Source organism: Pongo pygmaeus, chromosome 19 (assembly GCF_028885625.2).
Source record: "Pongo pygmaeus isolate AG05252 chromosome 19, NHGRI_mPonPyg2-v2.0_pri, whole genome shotgun sequence".
NCBI lineage: Eukaryota > Metazoa > Chordata > Mammalia > Primates > Hominidae > Pongo > Pongo pygmaeus.
The window spans coordinates 96,367,842-96,394,811 of record NC_072392.2 but is presented as its reverse complement, the minus strand read 5'-3'; the positions used below and the strand labels follow the sequence as shown (position 1 = coordinate 96,394,811).

Here is a 26,970-nt window from a genome sequence, read left to right as displayed (position 1 = left end):
GGATGGGACCCTCCTCTCCTTCCTCGCAGAGCCCCTCATCCCCTCACCTCTGGCACAGCAATACCAATAGCTCAGCAGCTGCGGCCACCCAGACACGGTGCTTCCTCAGTGATCCTGCAATCCCCACGGCAGCCCAGAGGGTGGGCCCAGGAGGTTCCTGCTTTTCAGGGGCCCCTGCTTCCCTTGGCTTTCTGCATCTGGCTCCTGGCTGGGGGTGCACAGGCTCACCACCCCCATGGAAGGAAGGACCTCCCCTCCAGGTGTCCCCTCCCGTGGCCCCTGCTGCCCTGAGCACCTAAGCATGATGAGGAGAGGGAAGCTGAAGGCGTGGGAGCCCAGGTAGTGGAGGGCACGCTGGCCAATGGGCGGGAGCCCAAGGGCCACCAGCTCCGGGACCACTTGCCAGGGGGCTGAGTAGTTGGTGAAGAGGCCGCAGTCCCAGGAGGAGTGGATGCTGGAGAGAGATGGCCAAGAGGGGCTGGCATCAGGGTCCTGGGTGAGAAGCTGCCCCTGCCAGCCTCTGGGTGCCCCCTCCTCTTCCCCTCACCTGCTGACCACATAGCCCAGGGGCACTGCAGCCAGAAGCAGGCCCAGGAGGAGCACCAGCTGGAAGAAGAAGGTGGAGCTGGAGGCGCGGAAAGGCCGCGAAGACGCCCTGGAGTTCTTCAGGAGGGTGTACTGGGGGCGCAAGCAATAGCAACCAGGAGTCAGCGAGTTATGCAGACCCCAGGGGGCTGACACCCAGGGAAGGGGGCAGGAGCAGGAGGCGAGCCCAGCTCAAGGCATCCACCCAGAGGCAGGAACCCCAATACCCCCCAGCCATGAGCTATCACCTTCTTCATGTAGAAGGTGAGGAAGAGGAAGATGCTATTCAGCAGGGGCAGCAGGGGGCAGTAGAAGAGGCCCATCCAGGTGACCGTCTGCCCTGCCACGATGTCCAGCACATTCTTGGGGACCAGGAACTCCTCCCGTTCCAGCCAGGCCCAGAACCGGCCTGAGAACCGATCCACCAGCAGCCTGCAGGGATGGGAGGGTCCAGGTGCTCACCACTCCAGACAGATGCGTGGGCCGTACGGGTCATGGCCACAGCCTGCCACTCACTCCCGGGCTCCACACTGGACCCGCTCACCCTTGGCTGTAGCCACTGGCCACCCCCAACATGCCCACGGCACCCCCACCCTTCCGGAGGCGTCACCCTGGGGCTCACCTCCGAGGCAGGGTGACCAGGAAGGCGAAGGCCACGGTGAGAAGGAAGTTGAAGATACTCAGCTTGTACAGCTCCTCCCCCACGGAGTTCTCCCAGCACTGGGGTACAGGGGAAGGGGACCTGTCACCACTCACGGCCACCCCGTCCCTCCCTTCCCTTAGCCTCCTGTGAGGGTTTCTGTGGTACAGGTGCCTTGCCTGGTGTCTGATAGAATCGTTAGGTTGAAACCCAGGCCTTGAGGATGGGATTAGAGCAGGAAGCCCCACAGCCAGGGCAGCCACACTACACCATGTGGCAGCAGTGGCGCCCCCTGGAGGTGTGCCGCGGTGCAGGCAGCCCTGCTGACAGCTTCTCTCAAAGGTGACTAAAGGGGCAGGAACAGGGCTCTGCACAGTTTGAGGTGAGCTTTTGGGGAGAAGGAAAGGAGAGACAGGCCCCGCCGGGCTGCCAGCCACCTGATAGTCACAAGCGTTGTAGCCGTAGGACTCACAGCTGGTCTTGTCTCTGCCAATGCACAGTATGGTCTGACCCAGGGAGAGGGAGAACATCCCCAAGCTGGCCAGCTTCAGCACCACGCACCTGGGGGCAGGGACCTTATCAGGTGGAGGGGCCCAGGCACATGGCCACCGGGCTCCACCCAGGCTACAGGTGTGGCTGATGTCTGACTGGGATCATGTTGTGTCCTGGGCCCAGCCTCTTTCCAACCTGCTCTGTCTGTGGCAATGTGGTCCAAAGTGCATTCTCAGAGTCCGAGTCTCCCGGTGATTCATGGGAAAAAAGGGTTCTGTGTTTTTTTTGTTTTGTTTCGGGACCGAGTCTCACTCTGTCACCCAGGTAGGAGTTCAGTGGTGTGACCTCGGCTCACTGCCACCTCTGCCTCCTGGGTTCAAGCGATTTCTGACTAAATTTTGTATTTTTAGAACAGACAGAGTTTTGCCATGTTGGCCAGGCTGGTCTCGAACTCCTGACCTCAGGTGATCCACCTGCCTTGGCCTTCCAAAGTACTGGGATTACAGGCATGGGCCACTGCGCCTGGCCAAGGGTTCTATTTTTAAATCTGTTTGAGAAACACTGCACAGTCCAGCCATGTTCCCTCACGCCTGGTGTGGAGAGGCACATGCAGCAAGCCCGGCGGTGGAGAAGCCTGTGGCCTTTTCAGGATTCTGACTGCAGGCAAGCTCCTCCTTTCCTCCGCCACCTATGGACATTGAAGCCCACTGACACAAGCTTGCATGTCATAAACACGTGCCACACATATGTACTGCACAATGCATGACCAGACCAAATAGATGATTGTCTAAACGAAACATCATCACATGCATGTCATCTGTTTTTGCTTTTTTTTTTTTTTTTTGAGATAGGGTCTCACTCCATTGCCTAGGCTGGAGTGCAGTGACGCGATCACAGCTCCCTGTAGCCTTGACCTCCTTGGGCTCAAGGGACCCTCCCACCTCAGCTTCTCTAGTAGCTAGGACTGTGTGCCACCATGCCCAGCTAATTTTTTTGTATTTTTTGTAGAGACGGGGTCTTGCCATGTTGCCCGGGCTGGTCTCAAACTGCTGGGATCAAGTGATTCTCCCATCTTGGCCTTCCAAAATGTTGGCCTTGCAAGTGTGAGTCACTGTGCCTGGTCGTGTGTTATCCCTAAGGGTGAACATTCCTACTGCTGATACGGGGCTAGAGAGTGGCTGGGAACAGTGGTTCTCCTGTTGAGGGAGCTAGGGGTAGGTGAGAGTTTTTTTTGTTTTTGTTTTTGTTTGAGATGAAGTCACACTCTGTCACCCAAGCTGGAGTGTAGTGGCGCAATCTCTGCTCACTGCAACCTCCGCCTCCCAGGTTCAAGTGATTCTCCTGCCTCAGCCTCCCGAGTAGCTGGGATTACAGGTGTGCACCACCACACCTGGCTGATTTTTGTATTTTTAGTAGAGACAGGGTTTCACCATGTTGGCCAGGCTGGTCTCGAACTCCTGACCTCGGGTGATCTGCCTTGGCCTCTCAAAGTTCTGGGATTATAGACGTGAGCCACCACACCCGGCCTCAAAAAATAAAGTTTCAAAGCAAACCAAACACAGCTGACTTTGAGGAAGCAGAGGGAAAAGCAGTTAGGGTAAGTGGCGGGTGAGGGTGGTGGGAGGGAGAGATGCCAGTTGGAGCTCAGGTGGGCTTTACACAAGAATTTCTGCAGCTGGATGAGGGGTGGAGAAGTAGGGGGTCTAGACAGGACTTAAGTGCTGAGACAGAAGATGGCAGAGCCTGGGGGTGGTAGTCCCAGCTGCTCCGGCGGGAGGATCGCTTGAGACCAGGAGGTCGAGGGCTTGCTTTTGAACTTGCACCTGGCAGGCACGATGAGCTTGACTTTGGCTGGGCGCTTCACCCATGTGAACCCCAGTTTCCTCGTCCCTCAAGGGGGATGAGGATGGTCTGGACTTCACGGGTCATGTGAGGGTTGTCCAGGTAAGGGGAGTAAACCCTCCGTGTGTAGAAGCTCTGCATGTCCCGTGTTGCTGGTTTTCCTGTGTGCAAAGCCCATTCCCAGCACCCCTGGCCACAGTCCCTTGCTCCACTGAATGGCCGGAGCTTGGTCCAGACTGGCGGCTTCCTTTGGAGGTGGGGGATTGGAAAGCCTTAGACCTGGGGCCCTGAGTTCGTGTGCTGTGAGGTGTGTACCTGCCTTCCCTTGGGCCACTAGTGAACGGGGAAGCCTCTCAGCTGGGGACTCCAGGTGCCAGGTGACAACCAAAACAGAGCAGCAGGATGCAGACTTGTTACGTGTCCACTTGTCCCCACCAAGGGTGGCACTCACCAGATCAGAGTGAGGTTGACCTCTGTGTTGGGAGGGTAGTTCTCCAGCTGGACCAGGAATGTGAACAGCAGGGGACCCAGGAAGTTGACCAGGGCAATGACCCCAGGGGGCAGGTACTGGAGCAGCAGAAACAGGGACTCCTGCGGGAAAAGGCAGGTCAGGGGAGCCCGCGTGCTGGGGGGGCCCCTGTCGGCTCCCCGCCCCCAACAGTCCCCTAAAGTGTAACTCTGGGGCAGGCCCAGAATAGGGAAGCCTGTAAGCTATTCCCTTTGGCAGCCTGGCAGTTGGCGGGAATATCCAGTGGGAGCCCGCCTGCCTTGGCCGTGACCTGTGGCCATGACCGATTGAACCTCTCTGAGCCTCGGTTTCCTCATGTGTAAAATGGGATCATCCCGTCTCCCCCCCACAGTTCTGGCCAGGATTAAATGAACGAACGCAGTTGCCTGGCACCTCCTTGTTGTCCTGTGAGTACTTGGTAGCCCAGAAGATGGCGCTGATGGCCCCAACCACCAGGAGCCCAATGAGTATGTTGACCCGCAGGTAGGAGAGCAGGTGGCAGGCCCTCTGGGCCCGGGTCTGCTGCTGCATCAGCTGGAAGCGACGGCCCTCCTCCAGCTCCACCTGCCCGGAAGGGTGGGGACAGAGGCAGCTGCAGGCGGGGTGGGTGTGGGAGGAAAGGGTGCAGGAAACGCTCTCACACACAGTCACAACCATTCACACTCACATACACAGTCACAAACTCTCACACTGTCACGCTCCCATAGACACTCAGATTCACACATTCACAGGAGTGCTCACCATCACCCATTCAGTCACATGTGCCCTCACACTCGGCCACACATGCACACACATTCACACGCTCTCCGTCATGCTCCCACAGGTTCCCACACACGCTCACACACACGCTCACACGCACTGGCACGGTCGCACTTGCTCGCACACACCTGGAACATGTGGCTCTCACGCACTCACTCGCGCACACACCTTGAACTCGTTGCTGAGCTCATGCTTCTTGATGGTGGCTGCTTCCTGCACCCGGATGCAGAAGTCCCACGAGGAGAAGACCTTGGCGCTGAGAGGCGCCTGATAGCCCTGACCCAGCAGAGTCTTCTGCGGCAGCCCCTTCACCATCCTGCGGGGCAGGAGACCAGAGGCTGCTGGAGGAGGGGCACCTCTACCATCCAGCCTCAGCTTTGGCTCAGCTCTGGGTCTGGGGTGAGGAAGGCGCCTGCAGTCCCAGGTGCAGGTCCTGGTGAGTGAGGAGTCGGGGTAGGGGGCGGTGGCCCTGTTCCTAAGGTCTGCGGCCAGAGCCTGGGCTGAGGAAGCACCCAGGAGCCGGCTGTGTGGGGCCATGGGTCTTCCTGCCAATGGGAGGGTACCCTGCCAAGGAAGGGGTGATCAGGGAAGATTCCCCGGGGAAGGGGTGAAGGTGTGGGTTTCGCTCTCACCGCCGCAGAGTCCCACAGAAGCAGAGGAGCAGGCAGGCCAGTGGGCTGAGGAGGTAGGCCAGGCGGATGCTGTACACGGAGCTGCTCTCGGGCCCCACTCGGTACGCACCGTAGAAGAGATAGGTGTTGGTGAAGGCCTGGGGACAGCGACGAAGATACCCAGCCCGGGTGAGCGCCAGGCTCTGTTCAAGTGCTTTCCATATATGATCTCGTTAGCCCCCGTGCAGTCCCCCCATCAGGTAGAGAGTGTCCCGTCTTACAGAGGCCCACAGAGGTTTGGCAACTTGCCAAGGTCACAGGGCTTTGAGAAATAGAGCCATGACTGGAACCCAGGAGCCCCCATTGGTGACCACTCGATGGCTTCCCAGGATGAGGGTGGGGAAGTGCTTCTCTCAGAGGTTGGGGCACTTTTCCCCTTTTGTCCCTGGCACCCCCTACACCAGCTGGGCTCTGAGGACCACGGGCATGTATCCATGAGTCTATGTTGGGCACAGTGGCCTCGGCCTCTCTCTAACCCCACCACTGGCCAGGCCAGTCTGTCTAGGTAAGACCATCCCCTGAGGAGCCGAAATGTTCCTGGAGGAGTAGAGGTCCTCTTAGACTTGTGTCCCCTGAAGCCAGTTCCCTGGGTCTCCCAGACTCTGGACCATAGCCAGGGCAGAACTCACTCACCCTGCCAGTTAAAACATGCCAAAGTCGATTGTGGAACCTCAAAATGCCAGGCTGGGACTGGCGGCTACCAGGGCACTGGAGGGCTGTTGAGGAGGAAGGGGGTCAATAGAGAGGGATCCCCAAGGCATAGGTGAGGCTCTGTGGCTACTGCTCTATAACCCCCAACCCTGGGGAGGCCTCAGCAGGGGGCTGAGGATGAGCCAGAGGTGTGCCCCACACAAGCAAGGTCAGAGAGAGAGCCCCCGAGCCTGCATGGCAGGACCACACCCAGCGTTGTCCCCACGCTCTGGGCCCTGGGCCAGCCCCCCATGGCGCAGGTGGGCACTGGAACGCTTCACCTGGTGGGCCGCACACTCACTCAGGTTCAGGGCGGGGCCTGGGTCAGAGGGGTGGAGCCAGACCAGGGGCAGCAGCACGAAGCTTGCGGTGAGCAGCAGGCTCAGCAGGTTGAGTAGCAGCAGGAAGCGGAGGAAGGTGAAGTAGGACCGGATTCCTGTGCCGAAGAGGCCTGCGGTGGGAGAGCAGGGTGGGTCAGGGAGGCCGGGGCCGGGGCCGGGGCTGGGCTGAGAGTCCAAGGGCGGACCCACCGGACGGGGTGGGGTGCCCGCCCGGCTCCCACCCGCCCGAGTCCGGAGGTACCGCTGACAGTCACCTGAGGGTGCTGCGTGGGCCCGAGGTTTGCGGTGCCTGCGGGCGGAAGGGGAGGGAGGGGGGAGGGGCCGATTGGTCGGGGGACCCGGGCGAAGGCAGGTGGGATGATGCCACTCTCCTTTTTCCGATCTGGGCAGTGGGGTTCCAGAGAGGGCAAGGGGAGGTGCGGGTCGCGCGGGTCCTACCCCCGATCTCGTAGAGCGCCCTCTCCCAGAGCCCAAGGCCCCGGGCCAGCCGCTGCGCTGCCTCCCGCAGGCGCCTTTCCACCGTCTGCCGCCGGCGCTGCCACCGCTGCCAGCGCAAGGTCTGCACCCCCGCGGGCTCCCGCAGCTGCCTGGACGGGGGTGGTGACAGGGGCGCCCCTGAGTCACCCGCCCTGCCCACCCGGGCCAGGCAGACGGGGTGTTCCCACACCATCCGACGGGGCAGCCTCGCAGCACCCCCCTACCCACCGGTCTGGCGCCCGCGTGGCACCCACCAGATGAGGCGCTTGTCCATCATGGCATAGGGCAGCCCGCGCACGGGCGCCCCGGAGCCGCGCAGCCGCTCCATCTCTGCCTCCCACAGCTCCTCCGGCTCCGGCACCCCAGGCGCCCCCTCCGATGGCACCGACCGCGGCAGCAGCATCTCGGCGGGCGCGGGTGGAGGCTGGGGCGCCGGGCTGCCGGTGGAGGGGATATGAGTCCCCGGTTGGATGAGCCTCAAGGCCTTGGCCGTGGCCTCTGTGCAAGCTGGGCTGGGGGCGGGCCCTTCCTTCCCCTCTGCGCCGGCGTCGGGGCCTGGGCTCCTGCAGCCCTAGGGTTCACTTGCCCGGGTCTGCCGCTTTGCCACCTCCGGGGCTCACAAATGAGAGAGAATCCTGCTGGGGTCGAATTCGGGACCAGCCCCGCTCCAACTCTCAGAGGGACACACAGCCACGGCCTCAGTCTCCCCATCTGTCAAATGGGGTGAAAGACCCAAGGGGCACAGAAAGTCCGGACCGTTACAGGCAAAGCCAAGACCTGCTGCACCCCGCACCCACCTGTGCCTGCGCCCACCTTCACCCCAAGGAGAGACAATTCCTGCTCTTCTCCACGTGCCAGTTTGCCCTTCGGGAAGAGCCTGTGTCCCAAACCCCACAGTTCCTGGGACTCGGCATCTGTCGCATCTGACTCTGGATGTCAGGGGACCCCCTTCTGTCTTCCTTCTTGTGGTCCAGCCTCCAGGCCCAGGTCTGCCCAGGTACCCCGCGAGCCCCCGATGAGGGCCTGTGGCTACAGCCCCAGCCGTGGGGACAGGAGCAGGGACCCACTGCTACCCTTGCAGGGCTCTAGCTGGCCCCCACAGCCCCACACCCTCTGCCTTCTCCCTCCACTGGGCATCCAGCTCACCTGGGGACCTAGGGACCAAGTCCCTGGAGGAGTCCCCTTCTCAGACGACTCCTGCCAAGCCAGGCAGGGCAGTGAGGGAGCCCAGAGGAGGGGTCACGTGACAGGAAACCCAGCTTCCCTCTCCACTACCTCCCTCCTCCCCTCCCACCCCACAGTTTCCTCTGCTTTAAACTGAGGACAAGCAGGCACTTCCTGCGAGCGCCTGAGATGCAGAGGTGACGGTGACAGGTGTAGGCCACTTGGCCTCCCCGGGAGCTCTGTGCCTGCTGGGCTGTGGGTGGCCCACCCTTCCCCTCTGCACAGGAGTCAGGGCCTGGTCTCCTGCGGCCCTAGGGTCCACTGGTCCAGGTCTGCCGCCTGGCTGCCTCCAGGGATGCCCAGCCTGCGACTGAGGCCCTCTCCGTTCAACCCCTTCCAGCCTGGAGAGGCGAGACCTAACCTCGAGGCCCGAGCTGGGAGCCTGACATGGGTGGGGATGGGGACGGCGGGGGCACAAGGGCCAAACTCTTTATCTGCCGGCCACAGAGCCCCTGGAGGGTGTGATAATGACAGGATAGTGGGCTCCCCTGAACCTGGCTGCTGGGTTTCCAGATACTCTTGGTGTTACTGCTGTACTTCCAGCCCCTGTCATTGGCGTTATGGTTGTGCCAAGGCCCAGGCCTAGCACCTGGCCCATAGTAAGTGCTCAGGAATTGGCTCCATTCATGCTCTCCCAGGCTAGATGTTTAAGACACATCTTTGCCAATTCTCTGTCCTCGGGCCCCTGGGAAGCCCGCAGCCCTTCCTCTCTGCTCCCTCTCCACCTGCTATATAGGGCCCAGTCATCTCAGGTCTGAATGTTCATAGCTTTTCTGCCTCTCTGCCCACCTCCTTCCTGGTTTCCAGAGTCCTTTCTGTGTGTCGGGCCCAAGCTATGTGCTGGTGCTGGGCACATGGTGGGCTGGGGTAGGAGGGGGCACAGAACCACAAATGTACATGTCAATAGGAAGTGGCTGGTGCTCCACCAGGGTTCAATCTGGGGAGGCTCCCCAGAGGAGGTGGCATTCACGCAAATTCAGTGTGGGTATGCTGGGAGGGGGAAGCAGTGGGAGGAGAGGCAGGGGCTGGGTCTCCATGCCAGGGTGCCACTTGCCAAGGACCAGCTTGGGGTAGCCATCTGAGGACCACACTGGCAGCTCCAAAAGTCCCCAGCCTTGGCCCCTGCCTGGTCCTCGCTTTTGCTTGCCTGCTCTCCCCTGCAGCAGCGCCCTCTCCTGCCCTCCTGGGCCCCAGCTCACATTCACCCTGCCTGTTTCATGGCCTCCCTTGCAAATGGGCTTGGGGTGGGGGGTACCATCTCAAAGCCAGCTTCCTCCATAGAGTTCCCAGGTGGACCACTAAGTCTCCTGCTTTGGTTGGGGGCACCCTAAAGGGTGATTAACCTCTCTCAGCCTCAGTTCCCTCATCTGTGAAATGGGAATATCAGTGCATACCTTCCTGGCTCATGGGGAATAACAGAAAACAGGGCAACGGGTACAGCACCTGGGGACAGTCACCTAAGTGTCAGCGTGTCCTCCTTCTCCTCCCCTCCTCTCCACACAGCACACAGGAAGTGAGCCAGAACTTTTGCTAGATAAACAATGAACCCCGCCCGGGTGTCAGGAGTGGGAGATAACCAGGCTCCCCCAGCCGGGGTCGGGGAGAGTCAGCAGGAGACTTGCGGTGGGGGGGCTGCCCCATCTGGCGTGAGATACTCTGTGTTCGGGGCTTTCGGCGGCATCTTACTTGGGCGATCCCTAACCATGGGAAGCAGATGGGTCTGGAAATATTGCCCCTTTTTGGAACGTGGGGAAACTGAGCGTCACAAAAATTGGGGACTTCAACCAGGGGCTGGAATGAATCCAGCCCAGCTCAGACCTCAGGAGGAGGGGTCGGAAGTTGGCAGGGGAGGAAGGCATAGTCGCCGCAGGGCGCCCGGAGGAGGGAGGGGTCGCCGCGGGCCGGGCCGGGTCACGTGATAGCCGAGGCCCGCCCCCCTCCCCCCCGCACGTGGGCCGGGAGCTGCGGCTACTCCCCCGGCCCCGGCAGACCTGCCACTGGCCCAGTCGCCCCCTGGGGCCCTTTGCCACTCCCTCGGGAAGAAGAGCCGAGACCTTAGTTCCCGGCAGCCCTTGCGGGACACAGGTGAGTCCTGGCTGCGCGCGCGGCCCCTCCTCCCCGGCGCCTCCCAGGTGAGCGGCCGCGATCCCGGTCCCGGGTCCTGCCAGCCCCGGCCGCTTCTCCCATGCGGGGACAGCGGCAATCCCCCCTGAATTCCTTTCGGCCTCTGGGGCCATTTGGCAGCCGAGTTCCCTCCCCGGGTGCTCCTGGAGCTCCCAGGGCTTGACCCTACGGCTGGGACAGAGCTGGGAGCGGCAGGGGCGGGGAGGACAGTGTGGGGAGCAAAATCCGCAGCCCCCACCTAGATCCCCCCAGCCGAGCCCCGGGCACTGGGAGGGGAGGGGGTGTGGCCGGGATGGGAAGGGGCGGGGGACAGGGAGGCCGGCTGGGCGGGTTCGGTGGCCCCAGAGTTGCAGCCGCTCTGGGCTCTGGGGCCAGGTTGCGGTTCTGCCTGGGTAGCGGCTGCTCCCGGGGGGCTCGCTGCCGGCTGGGGTGGGGGTTCCTGGAAACGGGCGCCACCCAGCCCCTCCCCACCAGGCTCAGGAATGGTGCTCCTGGAAACTCCGCTGGACTTGCCTGGACCTCGGGGCGGGGTGCTGGGTCCCCGGGTTCCCTGAGCTTAGAAGACCCTGTCTGGAGGAAGGGATTCCAGCTCTAGGGACTGGGTGGGGCGTCCTCAGCCCCTCCTTCGGCAGCTGTCCCTTGTTAGGCTGGGTGGGGCCGACTCGGACCCAGCTCTGGGCTGGTTTTCCCACGTCTTTGCTCCTGCTGGAGGGAGAGGGTGGTGTGGAGCCTGGGCCCGAAGATGGCACCCAGGACACTGAGGGAGGGCACCGTCTGGTCCTGTGACTGGCACCCCTGCAAGGAGCTGCTCTGTCGGGGCACCCGGGCTTTGCCTGTCCGAGGAAGTGTCCTTCAACTTTGAGCCGGCCGACTTTGAGCCTTGAGTTCCTGAGGGTGAGGGCAGGAGGAGCCCAGGGCAGAGGCCAGCAGGACTCGCTGGTGGCTGGGAGCTGAGTCCTGGCTTCACTCTCACAGAGTGAACAGGCCCCGAGCCAGGGCCCCAGACAAGGCTGCTCTGGTTCCAGTTGTGCCGGGTGACGGCAGAGCCAGGACAAAGGAGGCCTGTTGAGGTCCTGGCCACCCCCAGCCGGCCGCCCTGGGATGATGGAATGCAGGGCAGTGGGTCTTCTGAGAACATGAGGACCTTGGCGCCCTGACGGGGGTGGCATGGAGTGACCTCTCTGTGTGGGGGAGGAGCCTCCTGTGCTGCTTCCGCCTGGGGCTGGTGGGGGGTGAGGGCTCCAGCAGCTAATTTCCTGCTAGAGGAAGTGCTCTGGGGTCACAGGGCAGACGCAGAGAAGGCCTCCAGCCTGCCCTGACCTTTCTCTCCAAAAAGGAGGTGTCTCTGTGCCAGAACACCGGGCATGGAGGTCTGAAAGGGGCTGTGTCTACAGGCACCCTACCTCTTCCCCATTTCCCAGGGACTGGCGACATCGAGGAAACAGATGGGGAACTGCAGACCCCACACCCTTCCTTCCTCTCTCCCCTCCCCAGACACTGGAGGGGGCCCCCCATTCCATTCTGGCATGAGGCTTATTCGGTGCCTGACCATGTGTTTACCTGGGGTGATAGGGTGGCAGGCGGGACTGCCTGGGCTGTGAATGGCACCTCCCATGGTCCCCCCAGGAATGGGCGGTGTGGACGCCTGCCAGGCATTGAAAGCCACCCCTGGCTCTGTGCCCCTGTCTCATCAGATGGGCAGCAGGAGGCTCCGGAGGTGGCGCCCAGGCTCTGAGCTGCCCTAGGTCTGCAGAGACATGGCCCAGCCACTGGCCTTCATCCTTGATGTCCCTGAGACCCCAGGGGACCAGGGGTAAGCGCTCTGGGGCTAGGGGCTGGAGGCTGGAATGTCCCACCCCCCACGGAGAGGTCACCTGAGCAGGGGCTGCTGGAAGGAGAGAGATGGCTGGAGCCTGACCACCGCCCCCCAACCCCCTCTGCAGCCAGGACCCCAGCCCCTATGATGAAAGCGAAGTGCACGACTCCTTCCAGCAGCTCATCCAGGAGCAGAGCCAGTGTGCGGCCCAGGAGGGGCTGGAGCTGCAGCAGAGAGAGCAGGAGGCCACAGGTAAGCTCAGGCCTGGATGCTGGGTGGTGTGGACCAAGACTTGGGTGCCCCAGCCCCTCAGGACGGGCCTCCCAGCTCTGCAGGCCTGGGATGGGGTGGGCGATACTGTGGCCAGTGGCATCTCCAGGACCCCTGGTGAGTTTTTCTTGCTTTGTAGGAAGTGGCCAGCAGACACTCTGGCGCCCCGAGGGCACCCAGAGCACAGCCACACTCCGCATCCTGGCCAGCATGCCCAGCCGCACCATTGGTGAGTGGGACCCTGGGCCTCGGCCCCGAGTTGACCCCAGTCCCTGGGGCTGGGCTGGGCTTCCCGCCAGGCATCTCCCTGGGTAGTGGCTGCTCCCATAGCTCAGAGCCAGGCCCAGGGCGGGCTCCTGGCCCATCCCGTCTGCTGCCTGGAGGCCCAGCACAGCCCCATGTGGCCCTCGCTGGGCTCTAAAAATGACTCTAGAGTCGTCACGGGGTAAAAATAGGCTTTTGGAATGCAGTGGTGCCTGAAGTCTTTGTTGAAAGGATTTTCCTGGGTCCTGGGAAGGGGTGAGGGACGCGGAGGCCTGTGGTGAGCCCATCCTGAGGGGAGGGAGGCCTGGCCCTGCCCGGCCCGGCCCTGCCCAGCTGCCTCCGTAGGCCGCAGCCGAGGTGCCATCATCTCCCAGTACTACAACCGCACGGTGCAGCTTCGGCGCAGGAGCAGCCGGCCCCTGCTTGGGGACTTTGTCCGCTCCACCCGGCCCAGCCTCCGCCTGTACGACCTGGAGCTGGACCCCATGGCCCGGGAGGAGGAGGGTGAGTGAGTGGGCACTGGAGCTCCAGTGGCAGACACCGGCCTGGGGTGGGGTGCAAGAGGCCAGCCTGGCCTGGGTGGTGGCTGGGGTGCCGCAGAGCCAGAGGCCCCTCTCCTATCCCTTAGCAGGCTGCCTAAAGGTCCCCCCGTCCCTCTGCAGGGACCCACGGGGACAGGGAAGTGGGGGTCTTACCTCACAAGCGCCTTGGAGTGCTTGGAGGGCTGTGGCCCTGGGCCCCGAGTCGGGGACTGTGCGTGGGAAACAGGCGCCTGTGCTCTGTGAGCTTCCTGCTTGTCGCGGCGGCTGACTGAAGCAAACACATGGCTGATCGGTGATTCAGGCTCAAATAAGGGCACTGAGGTGTCTCGGGACGGTGCCGCAGGGACGCACAGGCCTGTCCAGGGTCCCGGCTGTGGGCTGCAGGGAGGGGCCCTTGGGGATGGACAGGACCTCCCTCTCCCTCTCGCAGAGAAGCAGAGCCTCCTGGTGAAGGAGCTCCAGAGCCTGGCGGTGGCACAGCGGGACCACATGCTTCGAGGGATGCCCTTAAGCCTGGCTGAGAAACGCAGCCTGCGGTGAGCAGCCCCGACCCCGACCTGCCCCCGCTGCTGCGCCCCCAGACCCACTTCCTCAGCTGGGCTAGGTGGTGGGGGAGAAGGGGCTGAGCCCGTGGGTGGCTGGTCTCCAGGAAGGAGAGAGTCAGGCCCCTCATTGGTCCAGGCACCTATGGCTGCCTCTGTCCCCAGAGAGAAGAGCAGGACCCTGAGGGGGAAGTGGAGGGGCCAGCCGGGCAGCGGCGGGGTCTGCTCCTGCTGTGGCCAGCTCAGATATGCCTGCGTGCTGGTATGGGCCCCCGGTCTGCCCTGGGGCTGGGGCGGCTGGGCAGGGCTGGGGTGGCTTCGGTGCCTCCTCCGGCCTCACCCTCAGGGCCTCTCTGCCTGTGCCCGCAGGCCTTGCACAGCCTGGGGCTGGCGCTGCTCTCCGCCCTGCAGGCCCTGACGCCGTGGCGCTACGCCCTGAAGCGCATCGGGGGCCAGTTCGGCTCCAGCGTGCTCTCCTACTTCCTCTTTCTCAAGACCCTGCTGGCTTTCAACGCCCTCCTGCTGCTGCTGCTTGTGGCCTTCATCACGGGCCCGCAGGTCGCCTTCCCACCCGCCCTGCTGGGCCCTGTCCCCGTCTGCACAGGCCTGGAGCTCCTCACAGGCGCGGTGAGGAAGCCCTAGGACTGGGGGACGGGGGGGTGCCTGTCTTTTGCTGCCCTGGTACCGTGTCCCCTTCTTGTCCCAGCTCCCCTGGGGCCCCCAACCCTTGCCCTGCTGTGACTCCAGGTGGCCACAGCCAGCTCCCCGCCTCCCCCTCAATGGCCCTGGATGCCCATCGTGCTGGGGTTCCCATGGGGCTGGAGGCCCAAGATTGCTGTGGCCATGGCCCCTCCCTGTTTCCCTCACTGCCCCTGCCTGGCCTCCTCCTGCTCTGCCCCCGTGGCTGTCAGGCCTGAGGGTCGGGGTGGGGCGGGGGGAGAGTCCCTGATTTGGCTGGTTCTCCCTGCGGCAGGGTTGCTTCACTCACACCGTCATGTACTACGGCCACTACAGTAATGCCACGCTGAACCAGCCATGTGGCAGCCCCCTGGATGGCAGCCAGTGCATACCCAGGGCGGGTGGCCTGCCCTACAACATGCCCCTGGCCTACCTCTCCACTGTGGGCGTGAGCTTCTTTGTCACCTGCATCACCCTGGTGTACAGGTAACGCCTCCACCTCACGACCCAGGCTCCGAGCTCCACTCATCCATCCATTCGTCTTTCGACCCATTCATTGATTCTTCCCTCCTCCTTTGTTCCTTCTGTCCGTCTACGTGTCTGCTCTCATCCACTCACCTATCCAACTATCCACTTACCCACCCATCCATCTACCTACCCACCCATCCACCCATTCATCCATCCACCCACCCATCCACCCACTCAATTCACCCACCCATCTACCCATTCATCCATCCACCTACCCATCTACCCACTCAATTCACCCACCCATCCACCCACTCAATTCACCCACCCGTCCATCTACCCACCCATTCACCCAATCAATTCACCCACCCATCCATCTACCCACCCATTCACCCAATCAATTCACCCACCCATCCACCTACTCAATTCACCCACCTGTCCATCTACCCACCCATCCACCCACCCATCCATCTACCCACCCATTCACCCACTCAATTCACCCACCCATCCACCCATTCATCCATTCACCCACCCATCCATCCATTCACACATTCACCCATTCATCCATCCACCCACCCATCCACCCATTCAGTTCACCCACCCATCCACCCATTCAGTTCACCCACCCATCTACCCATTCATCCATCCACCTACCCATCCACCCACTCAATTCACCCACCCGTCCATCTACCCACCCATCCACCGCTCAATTCACCCACCCGTCCATCTACCCACCCATCCACCCACTCAATTCACCCACCCATCCATGTACCCACCCATTCACCCAATCAGTTCACCCACCCATCTACCCATTCATCCATCCACCTACCCATCCACCCACTCAATTCACCCACCCGTCCATCTACCCACCCATTCACCCAATCAATTCACCCACCCATCCATCTGCCCACCCATTCACCCAATCAATTCACCCACCCATCCATCTACCCACCCATTCACCCAATCAATTCACCCACCCATCCATCTGCCCACCCATTCACCCAATCAGTTCACCCACCCATCCATCTACCCACCCATTCACCCAATCAATTCACCCACCCATCCACCTACTCAATTCACCCACCCGTCCATCTACCCACCCATCCACCCACTCAATTCACCCACCCATCCATCTACCCACCCATTCACCCACTCAATTCACCCACCCATCCACCCATTCATCCATTCACCCACCCATCCATCCATTCAGACATGCACCCATTCACCCATCCACCCACCCATCCACCCATTCATCCATCCACCCACCCATCCACCCACTCAATTCACCCACCCATTCACCCATCCACCCACCCATCCACCCATTCATCCATCCACCCACCCATCCACCCACTCAATTCACCCACCCATCTACCCATTCATCCATCCACCTACCCATCTACCCACTCAATTCACCCACCCGTCCATCTACTCAATTCACACACCCGTCCATCTACCCACCCATCCACCCACCCATCCACCTACCCACCCATTCACCCACTCAATTCACCCACCCATCCATCCATTCACACATTCACCCATTCACCCATCCACCCACCCATCCACCCCCTCATCCATCCACCCACTCAATTCACCCACCCATCTACCCATTCATCCATCCACCCACCCATCCACCCACTCAATTTAACCCACCCATCCACCCATTCATCCATCCACCCACCCATCCACCCACTCAGTTTAACCCACCCATCCACCCATTCATCCATCCACCCACTCATTCATCCACGCATCCATCCATTCGCACATCCATCCACCTACTTATCTACCCACCCATTCATCCACCCATCCGTTCATCCATCCATCCACCCACCCACACATTTATTCATCCATCCATGCACCCACCCACCCACTTATTCATCCACCCACACATTTATTCATGCATCCATCCACCCACCCACCTACTTATTCATCCACCCACCCACCCATGCATCTATGTATTCCACAGACATTCTCTGTGCTCAGCTCAGGGCAGGATGGTAAATGTCCTGGGGGGCTTGCTGTCTCTGGGAGAAGATGGACCACTGAACGGGCTGGGACAATCCATGAGGCTTAGTGGTGTTTCCCCGGTGTTATGGGAGCACTGGGGAAGGAGTCAGGCTGCTTCCCAGGGGAGGCGGCACTTGCCTGAGAGGGGAAGGTTAGATAAGAGTGGGGATGGATAAGGAAGCAGGGAAGATGTTTTGGTCATTGGGACCAGCAGTGCAAAGGCCCTGAGGTGAGCCCAGCATCTTCTGGTCCATGTCTCGCTGGGAGGCAGCCAGCCAAGTCCATGGTGAATGCAGCCCTGCCCCCTCTTCTAGGCAGATGTGGCTGGTGGGTGCTATGTTGGATGAGACTGGTGTAGAGGGCTGGTGGTGGGGCAGGGGTGTGGCAGGAGGCCCGGTCAGGGCCCAGATGGCTCCTGAGTGGGTGGTGGGGTCTGGCTGCCGAGAGCATCCGGTCTGCCTTCTCCCCTTGGCCTCTGCCCGTCAGCTTGTCAGTTGCCATGTCTGTGTCTGCTTCTCCCCAGCATGGCTCACTCTTTTGGGGAGAGCTACCGGGTGGGGAGCACCTCTGGCATCCACGCCATCACCGTCTTCTGCTCCTGGGACTACAAGGTGACGCAGAAGCGGGCCTCCCGCCTCCAGCAGGACAATATTCGCACCCGGCTGAAGGTGAGTGGTCCCAGAACGCCAAGCTGGCCTGCCCAGCTCCCTGCAGGCCTGGCCCTGGGTCCACTTAGGACCATGTGGCTAGAATCATGGTCTAGAGGGAGGGCCATCTGTCCGTGAGCTGAACTCGGGGTGCTGGGCAGGCGTGGTCTTCTGCTTGCAGTGATGGGCAGGCCCTGAGTTTTTCTTCGGTACACACCCCTCAGTCAGGGGCTGCCTCTGTTGTCTGCTAGCGGGTAGTAGCGCCATGGCCCAGTGAACACCCGGGAGCCAGCCCTGAGGCCTCAGGCCCCAGCTGGCACGTGCTCCCTGGCTGGCGTTAGCTTGGTTGGTGGCCACAGGAGCCCAGTGGGTGAGGACTGTCATCTTTTGTGTGCCTCAGTGAGGAGACTGAGGCATAGAGGCCGAGGCCCTTGTAGAGGTTGCGGGGCCAGAAGGCTGCAGAGCTGGGCCTCGTGGAACATTCTTTGCCTTTCTGGGGTTCTGTGCTTCAAGGAGCTCAGAGCTGTGACCTGTCATGAGCCACTCCATGTGGGGGGGGCTTCTGGTCACTGGGGGCCACCCACATCCACAGGGAACAGGAAAGGACCTCTGAGCAAGGCCCCTGCCCCAGCGGGCAGGGCTGGGGAGGCAGGTGGAGAGGGGTTGAGGCAGGCCTCGGGAGTGAACGCCAGCCCAGGCACAGGGGCCTCCCTGCAGGGGACTGGGTCCTCTCTGTGCCTGGAGGGAGGGCCCTCAGAGGATAAAAGGGCAGGTGGGGCATCGGGGACTGACCCTCTGTCCTGGTTCAAGCCTCCTGGTGTGTCTCGTGTGTTGTATGTGTTGTGCTGTGTCTGCACATCTGCACGTGTCTGTGCTCTGGTGTGGGTGACAGGGACACGGTGCCACCTGCAGGAGCTGCTGGCCGAGTGGCAGCTGCGGCAGAGCCCCAGGAGTGTGTGCGGGACGCTGCGGCAGGCGGCTGTGCTGGGGCTTGTGTGGCTGCTGTGTCTGGGGACCGCGCTGGGCTGCGCCGTGGCCGTTCACGTCTTCTCGGAGTTCATGATCCAGGTGCGGGGATAGGGGGAGCCTGGCCCTTGCTTGGAATGTGTCCCCAGTGACTCTGGGCACCTGCCCCTGGGGAGGCAGCCTTGCCTCTCCTCCACCCAGCCAGCCCAGGGTGCCATGTACGCTGTGCCCCGTGTTGGGGCCCCCTCCCAGCCCCACTTGTCACCCCTTGTCCTATCTCACGGTTTTATTTTTTGGTTTCTGGTTTCTTTTCCACTACTTGTGCCCCTCCCCGCTTCCTGTGTGGTTTGAACTTGAGGCCTGGGGAGGGCCGGATCTTGGAGGAGGGAGGTGCTACCTGCCAGTTCCACCCTGGGCCCTTCCCTGTAGCTGCCCCCTCCCAACATGGATAGGGGGGCTTCCATGACACCGCTCCCTGTACCTCTGCACCCCTGCAGAGTCCAGAGGCTGCTGGCCAGGAGGCTGCGCTGCTGGTCCTGCCCCTGGTGGTTGGCCTCCTCAACCTGGGGGCCCCCTACCTGTGCCGTGTCCTGGCCGCCCTGGAGCCGCATGACTCCCCGGTGCTGGAAGTGTACGTGGCCATCTGCAGGTGTGTGGCCGCACATGAAAACATCATTTGGTGCTGGAGCTGATGCTGGTTGTTTAGCTCTGGGTGTATCCAAACCTACTTAGGATGAGGCCGGTGTGACCAAGCCCCTGGTGGGGGCCCTGGGGTGCATCTTCTGTCCCCTGTACCTGCCCCTCAGCCTTTGCACCCTGCCCTCCGCAGGAACCTCATCCTCAAGCTGGCCATCCTGGGGACACTATGCTACCACTGGCTGGACCACAGGGTGGGCGTCCTGCAGGGCCAGTGCTGGGAGGACTTCGTGGGCCAGGAGCTGTACCGGTTCCTGGTGATGGACTTCGTCCTCATGTTGCTGGACACGCTTTTTGGGGAACTGGTGTGGAGGTGAGGGGGTCCTGGGCGGGCTGGGTGGGGAGTGTTCTCCCCTTAGTGGCCGGGACGTGTGGCCGGGAGGTTCTCAGGCCTGGACTTTTCACACTGGGGCCCTGTGTCTCCACCCTTCAGAGGAAGACTGAGGAAATAGAACTGAACTCATTTTTAGATTGTAAAGGAAAACAGGTTTCAAAGTGATGTGTATGGCCAGGCGTGGTGGCTTATGCCTGTACTCCCAGCACTTTGGGAGGCTGAGGTGAGTGGATCACCTGAGGTCAGGAGTTTGAGACCAGCCTGGCCAACATGGCAAAACCCCGTCTCTACTAAAAATACAAAAATTAGCAGGGCGTGGTGGCGCGCACCGGTAGTCCCAGCTACTCGGGAGGCAGAGGCATGAGAATCACTTGAACCTGAGAAGCAGAGGTTGTAGTGAGCTGAGATCGCGCCTCTGCACTCCAGCCTGGGTGACAGAGCAAGACTGTGTTGCCAAAAAAAAAAAGTGACATGTATATCACACAACCTCAGTCTAGGATACAAAGGAAAAACACACAGCAGGGAACAGACAGCGGAGGAACATTTAAAAAATGTTCCAGGTATCCCGCTGCGGGTTCTGGCACTTCAGCTGTTTTTTCCTCTTGGTGTTTTCTTCAAGAATATATGAATTTAATAATAATAAAAAATAAGATTAAAAAAATCAGTAGGAGGCCCGGTGTGGTGGCTCACGCTTGTAATCCCAGCACTTTGGGAGGCTGAGTGGGAGGATCACTTAAGCCCAGGAGTTTGAGACCAGCCTCGGCAACAGAGTGAGACCTCGTCTCTAAAGAAATAAAAATAAAAATAAATAAAAGTCAGCTGGGCCTGCTGGTGTGTGCCTGTAGTCCCAGCTACTCGGGAGGCTGAGGTGGGAGGATCGCTTGATCCCAGGTCAAGGCTGCAGTGAGTCACGATTGCACCACTGTGCTCCAGCCTGGACAACAGAGCCAGACCCTGTTTCAAAAAAGAAAAAGTCATTTGGTGCTGGAGCTGATACTGCTTGTTTAACTCTGGGTGTATCCGAACCTACTTAGGATGAGGCTGGTGTGACCAAGCTCCTGTTGGGGGCCCCCAGGCTGGTGGCTGACTCTCCTTGGCATTATCTGTGGAAGGGCCAGGATGTCCCCTGGCTGGGGGCGGGGTGCCTCTGGGTGTGGGGACTCAGGCTGGCCTCCCTGGGCATGGCTTTCCCATCTAACGATCTGGGGTCCTCCTCGGAGGCAGGATTATCTCCGAGAAGAAGCTGAAGAGGAGGCGGAAGCCGGAGTTTGACATTGCCCGGAACGTCCTGGAGCTGATTTATGGGCAGACTCTGACCTGGTGAGGGTCCTCTGCTCGCCTCCTGCTGTCTGGCCCCTCGGTCAGTGCCCCTTTCCCCCTGGGGGTCCTGCACCTGTCTCCCCCTGGGGCCACAGCCAGGCCCGGCCATGGACCCTGGAGTGATGCAGGCCCTGACCCCGGGGACTCAGTTTTGGCCACTCTCACATGCCCTGCCCGTGGTCTGGAACCAGCCTGGTCTCAGGGAGGGGAGGGCACTGGAGCAGCCCCTGAACTGCCACCCCCTCCCCAGGCTGGGGGTGCTCTTCTCGCCCCTCCTCCCCGCCGTGCAGATCATCAAGCTGCTGCTCGTCTTCTATGTCAAGAAGGTGAGGCTGCCAAGGCCTGGGGAGGGCTGGGCTGGCAGGGTGGCCAGCAGTGGGGGCAGGACTCAGCTGGGCAGAGCCTGGGACACTAGAACCCTCCCCACCTGAGTGGAGTGGGGCTGGCGGCCCGGGGCTGCCCTGGCCTGTCCCTCAGCCCAAGGGACGGCTGACCCCTCTTGGCATCACTGTCTTTGGCAGGCCGGGAAGCATCGCTGGGTTCAGAGGTCATCAGCAGGTGCCTGTGTGCACCTGGCCAGGGGTAGGGCCAGGGCTCTGGGAGACACTAAGCCTTGGGACCTCTGGGTCCCTGGAAAAGTGACCTTGGTCCTCTATCCGCAACTGGGTCATGCCCAGTGGCTGAGAACTGGGACCTTCCTTCCCATCCTGGCTCCTGTCTTTTTATTTTATTTTATTTTTTGAGACAGAGTCTCGCTTTGTCACCCAGGCTGGAGTGCAGTGGCGCGATCTCGGCTCACTGCAAATTCCGCCTCCCGGGTTCACGCCATTCTCCTGCCTCAGCCTCCCGAGTAGCTGGGACTACAGGCGCCCGCCACCATGCCCGGCTAACTTTTTTGTATTTTTAGTAGAGACGGGGTTTCACTGTGTTAGCCAGGATGGTCTCAATCTCCTGACCTCGTGATCCGCCCACCTCAGCCTCCCAAAGTGCTGGGATTACAGGCGTGAGCCACCGCGCCCGGCCGTCCTGGCTCCTGTCTCGTCTGGTCTTTTGTTTCCTCATGCGTGCAATGGGGACTGAGGGAGGTGGCGTGTACAGTGTTGTGTGCAGAGCCTGGCATGGCAGCGACCTTCAGTGGATGGAGGTGCTGTTGGCATCACCCCTTTGCGTGCGAGTGACCGGCAGGCTTCTGTCTTCCTCTGTAAATGAGGAGGCTGCAGGGAGCGGGGTCCAGCCTCTGCCTGGACGCACAGCCCTGGTCGCCCTTCCCTCTTGAGCTCCCTCAGGCCTTGGAGGGGTGCTGAGGGGTAGCAGGACGGTGGCACAGCGCAGACTTTTCCCGCAGACCAGCCTTCTGGCCAACTGCCAGGCGCCGCGCCGGCCCTGGCTGGCCTCACACATGAGCACCATCTTTCTCACGCTGCTCTGCTTCCCCGCCTTCCTGGGCGCTGCTGTCTTCCTCTGCTACGCCGTCTGGCAGTGAGTAGGGGCTGGTGGAGGGAGACCCTTCTGTGTCATCCGGGGGTTGGGTGGTGGTGCCTGAGGGGCCCAAGGCTTAGGGGTGCAGAGGACAGGCTGGGAGGGAGCCGGGTGGGCTGTTGCCCGGGCTGAGGGTTCCTGGTCGGCATCTTCCCCAGAGTGAAGCCCTCGAGCACCTGCGGCCCCTTCCGGACCCTGGACACCATGTACGAGGCCGGCAGGGTGTGGGTGCGCCACCTGGAGACGGCAGGCCCCAGGGTCTCCTGGCTGCCCTGGGTGCACCGGTACCTGGTAGAAAACACCTTCTTTGTCTTCCTGGTGTCGGCCCTGCTGCTGTGAGTCCCGCAGGTGGGGGCAGTCCTGGGGAGATGGCCCTCGCTGGGCCTGCACCGTTTGGGGACTGGCCGCTCCTGGTCTGTGGCCCTGGGCCCTGCCCGACAGCCCCTCTCCCGCAGGGCCGTGATCTACCTCAACATCCAGGTGGTGCGGGGCCAGCGGAAGGTCATCTGCCTGCTCAAGGAGCAGATCAGCAATGTGAGTGCCCCCTCCTGGGCTGCTCTCAGCCCCCACCCTCTCAGGTCACCTGGGGGTGACGCTCCCCTCTACTCCCCTGTACATCTTCTCCTGTGGGCCTTGGCTGGTGAAAGGGTTTGTTTGCCAAACAAGTGACCCTGATCAATACGTGCACTTCAGATCAAGTGACGAAGTAGCCGTGAGACAGAGCCAGGCTCCTGATCCCCAGGGCCCCACAGGGCCCCACTGGGCCCCACTGGGACCAGGGCTCCGGGGGGTGGGGTGTGATTTCAGCCCCCGGGTGTGGCCCCGCTGAGGGCTCAGACAGTCTCTGTGAGGATTTTTGGATCCCTATGGACTCTTCACTCATTTTACAAACAGGTGGATTAAGGTTGAGGGAGGGTCAGGACTTAAAACTTTTTTTTTTTTGGAGATGGAGTCTCGCTCTGTCGCCCAGGCTGGAGTGTAATGGCACAGTCTTGGCTGACTGCAACCTCTGCCTCCTGGGTTCAAGCAATTGTCCTGCCTCAGCCTCCCGAGTAGCTGGGACTACAGGCTCCTGCTGCCACTCCGGCTAATTTTTTGTGTTTTTAGTAGAGATGCAGTTTCACTGTGTTGCCCAGGCTGGTCTCGAGCTCCTGAGGCAGTCCGCCCACCTCAGCCTCCCAAAGTGCTAGGATTATAGGCATGAGCCACTGCACCTGTTCAAAACATTTTTATGAAGAAAACGATGTTTGGCCGGGCGCAGTGGCTCACGCCTGTGGTCCCAGCACTTTGGGAGGCTGAGGTGAGAGAATGGCTGGAGCCCAGGAGTTCGAGACCAGCCTGGGCAACAGAGCGAAACCTTGTCTCTATAAAAATTTTCAAAGTTAGCTGGGTGTGCTGGTGTGCACCTGTAGTCCCAGCTACTTGGGAGGCTGAGGTAGGAGATTGCTTGAGCCCAGGTTGAGGCTGCAGTGAGCTATGATTGTGCCACTGCACTCCAGCCTGGGTGACAGCGAAACTGTCTCATTAAAAAAAAAAAAGCCCGGGTACAGTGACTCAGGCCTGTAATCCCAGCACTTTGGGAGGCTGAGGCGAGCAGATCACTTGAGGTCAGGAGGTCAAGACCAGCCTGACCATCATGGCAAAACCCCGTCTCTACTAAAAATACAAAAATTAGCTGGCCGTGGTGGTGTCCACCTGTACCAGCTGCTCAGGAGGCTGAGGCAGGAGAATCAGCCGAGATTGCGCCACTGCACTCCAGCCTGGGCGGCAGAGCGAGTTGCTGAGGCCCTCATGCTGTGTCATGGGAGTGAGTTGCAGAAGGGGGTCAGACCCCATACCCCAGAGGCAGCCCCCAGGAGGACTGTCCACCCGGCAGCTGGCCCCCGTGCCCACTCCCTCCACTCTTCTCTGCCCAGGAGGACCTCCTTGCCCACTGGGCAGCCACCAAGTTGGAGACGAGGCACTTTCCCCCCTGGGCCACCCAGTCTGGCCTCCTCCTCAAGGCCTCTCCCCTGGGGAACAGGCCCCCTGAAGCAGGTCCTGTGGTTTTTCCAGGCTTGCATCCTGCTGCTGGGCTCTGCCCTCCCCCAAGGGCTCCCCGTCCCCTCCCATTGCCATTTGTCCTCCTGCAGGTTTTCACTCTGGGGCTGGTGAGTGCCAGTGTCCTTAGGTGTGCTCCACACCAGGGCTAGGGGGGCGCTTGTGGAGATCAGCGGCTGGTGTCTGCCAAGGCGAGGGCAGGGCGGGGTGCAGCCAGTGGGCCTCGGCAGCCATGTGACCGTGCTGCTGGTTAGTTGGTGCCAGGATCCAGGGCTCCAGGCAGCTCGTCCCAGCTCGTCCCAAGCACTCATGGGACGGCTCCCACATTGCTTGGGTTGTAAACACTGTAGTACACACTGTCCCATCTCCTGCCTTTCTTGTTTCACCACATAGAGCTAAAAGCCGGGCATCTCGGCTACGGTGGTTGTCTGGCCGTAGATATTGGAAGTGGGACATGGCTCCTGCCCTACTGGGTGGCATTTCAGAGCCCCTAGTAGGGCCAGGTGGGTCCAGGCAGAGAATGCAGAGTGGTGCTGGGAGAATCCCAGCTCTACCCGCTGTCGCTCTGGGATGGGAAGGACCTTTCTCCAGGGGGATGCTGGCTGTGGTGTCTACCCAAGGCCGAGCTCTGACCCGTCTTTGGGGCTGTCAGCCTGAGCTTTCCCCGTGCAGGTCGGCATGGCTCAGGTGCACAGCCCCTCCATACTCATCAGCAACTCGATAGAAGCAACTTAGGTTGTTGCTTAAGGGGCCCATGGTCTCTCCTTGAAGGTATTCTAAGTGGTCCTCCTAGGCTGAGCCAGGTTGCCAGGTGCCCAGAGCCAGTCCATGTGGCTCTTGACAGAACTGTTCTCTTTGTGAAGGTTCCGGGCAGGGAATCCCGGTCTGACCCAGGCACTGATGATCAGTGTTTCTGTGCACCAGGTCCTTTGCTAAGTGCCCCCTCTGCTTGTCATTGTCGAAAGAGCCCTGGGTCAAGTCCAGTACTGGCCCCAAAGATGTCCCCGTCCTAAGACTGGATGAAGCCTGTGAATATGTTATGTTGCGTGGCTGGGGGAATTAAGGTTGCAGGTAGAATTAAAGTTGCCAGTCAGCTGACTTTGGATAGGAGATGGCCCTAGATTATCGTGGTGGCCCAGCGTGATCTCAGGGTCCTTAGAGGTGAAAAACGGAGGCCGGAGTGTCAGGGTCAGAGTGGTGCCACGTGAGCAGGACTTGAGCTGCCACTGCTGGCTTTGAAGTGGAGGAAAGGGCTGAGAGCCAAGGAGTCCAGGGGCCTCTAGAAGTTGGAAAAGGCAAGGAAGAGGATTCTCCCCCGAAGCCTCCGGGAGGAACGTAGCCCTGATGATGCTTGACTGGAGCCCAGTGAGACTCATTTTGGACTTCTCACTTCCAGAACTGAAAGTTGAGAAACTGGTGGTGTTTTAAGCCACGAAGTTGATGACTGTTCATTACGACAGCAGCAGGAAACTAATGTAAACCCTGTACCTTGTGTTATTATCCCCCTTTACAGATGCTGCCACTGAGGTCAGAGTTAGTAACCGAAGCCAAGAGCCAGTAGGTGGCAGGGCTGGTTTTAAATTGAGTCAGGCTGGCTCTGGGCTGCTGATTACATTTCCCTTTTCACTTTGGCCACTAGGAAGCTTAGATCCACACATATGCCCCCTTCCGGGCTCTTGGTTTTTCCTTGTCCTTGTTTGGTGGCCCTTTCACCTCTTCTTTTACGTTTTTGCTGCTTGCGATGTTGAATACACCTCGTGAGTTTTCCTTCAACTGCAGTTTGGAACAGGATGGCTCTGGATGGGCTGATGGATGGCTTCTCCTCCCCTTTGTGTTCTGGCCTTTCTAGGAGGGGGAGGACAAAATCTTCTTAATCAACAAGCTTCACTCCATCTACGAGAGGAAGGAGAAGGAGGAGAGGAGCAGGTGAGGGTCCGTGGAGGGATTGGGGACACTGAGCCCGGAGGGGAGAGGGGCCAGGGCTGGACAGTAGGGCTGCCACTGGGGCTACACCACGACATTGCTGACACTTGACCGCTTTTGACCTACAAAAATCCTCCCCCAGCGCCCACCTTCACTCTCTCTAGAGCCTTCTCTGGCCTCTGGAGCCTGGCCATTTTGACAGGGACTTAAAATACATCTCAGGAGAAAGGCTGTGGGGCGTTTGGCCTGTCCCTCACCGGGCCTTGGCTGTGCCCAGCCAGGTTGCAGGGATGTTGACGTTTATGGGGTCCCCTCAGTGATGTCTCTTTCTGGCAGGGTTGGAACAACCGAGGAGGCTGTGGCACCCTCTGCCCTGCTCACGGATGAACAGGATGCCTAGGGGGACGGCGATGGGCCTCACGGGCCCGCCCAACACCCTGAGACCACACTGGTGCCTCCCAGTGACCCTGCTGGGACACCAGGACAAGGAAGACACTGTTCACCTCTCGAAAGCTGCAGCTGCGCCTAGGCTGGAGCTGGAAGGGTGGGTGAATCCGGCTTGGGCATCCCCAGTGAACTCTGCCCTGCCTGGGACTCTATTTATTCTGATTAAAGGGCTTTTGCAGATGGG

At 60.8% G+C, this 26,970-nt stretch overlaps 2 protein-coding genes across 9 annotated transcripts in view; one reads left to right on the top strand and one right to left on the bottom strand.

Moving 5' to 3' along the window:
- Window positions 1-8,277, bottom strand: part of TMC8 (transmembrane channel like 8) — a 12,363-nt gene extending 4,086 nt beyond the window's left edge. The window contains exons 1-14 of one of the 2 annotated variants that reach the window (XR_010124703.1): window positions 8,152-8,277; window positions 7,260-7,716; window positions 6,967-7,115; window positions 6,489-6,638; window positions 6,131-6,213; window positions 5,459-5,595; window positions 4,995-5,142; window positions 4,461-4,631; window positions 4,011-4,150; window positions 1,663-1,786; window positions 1,208-1,305; window positions 834-1,017; window positions 548-678; window positions 296-454 (exon numbers count right to left, since the gene is read on the bottom strand). Coding sequence is in view for 1 of the 2 variants with exons in the window: in XM_054456668.2 (XP_054312643.2) it covers window positions 296-454; window positions 548-678; window positions 834-1,017; window positions 1,208-1,305; window positions 1,663-1,786; window positions 4,011-4,150; window positions 4,461-4,631; window positions 4,995-5,142; window positions 5,459-5,595; window positions 6,131-6,213; window positions 6,489-6,638; window positions 6,967-7,115; window positions 7,260-7,408 (1,823 nt within the window). In the remaining variant the exon portion in view is untranslated. The remainder of the gene's footprint in view (window positions 1-295; window positions 455-547; window positions 679-833; window positions 1,018-1,207; window positions 1,306-1,662; window positions 1,787-4,010; window positions 4,151-4,460; window positions 4,632-4,994; window positions 5,143-5,458; window positions 5,596-6,130; window positions 6,214-6,488; window positions 6,639-6,966; window positions 7,116-7,259; window positions 7,717-8,151) is intronic. The other variant, XM_054456668.2, reaches the window with a different exon arrangement.
- TMC6 (transmembrane channel like 6) lies at window positions 6,570-26,970 on the top strand. 7 transcript variants are annotated; one of them, XM_063656554.1, is made up of 20 exons: window positions 6,570-6,656; window positions 12,048-12,166; window positions 12,297-12,421; window positions 12,579-12,668; window positions 13,049-13,207; window positions 13,676-13,781; window positions 13,953-14,049; window positions 14,157-14,414; window positions 14,761-14,951; window positions 17,458-17,602; window positions 18,494-18,649; window positions 19,045-19,196; window positions 19,377-19,556; window positions 20,802-20,897; window positions 21,148-21,223; window positions 22,243-22,376; window positions 22,535-22,711; window positions 22,832-22,910; window positions 26,266-26,342; window positions 26,676-26,970. In XM_063656554.1, exons 2-20 carry the CDS (start codon window positions 12,111-12,113, stop codon window positions 26,737-26,739), a joined length of 2,418 nt encoding a protein of 805 aa, XP_063512624.1. In that variant the 5' UTR covers window positions 6,570-6,656; window positions 12,048-12,110; the 3' UTR covers window positions 26,740-26,970. The 7 variants fall into 7 exon arrangements, with proteins under 7 accessions (XP_063512624.1, XP_063512621.1, XP_063512626.1 ...); XM_063656551.1 differs by lacking the exon at window positions 6,570-6,656 and adding an exon at window positions 10,156-10,314; XM_054456666.2 differs by lacking the exon at window positions 6,570-6,656 and adding an exon at window positions 10,309-10,361.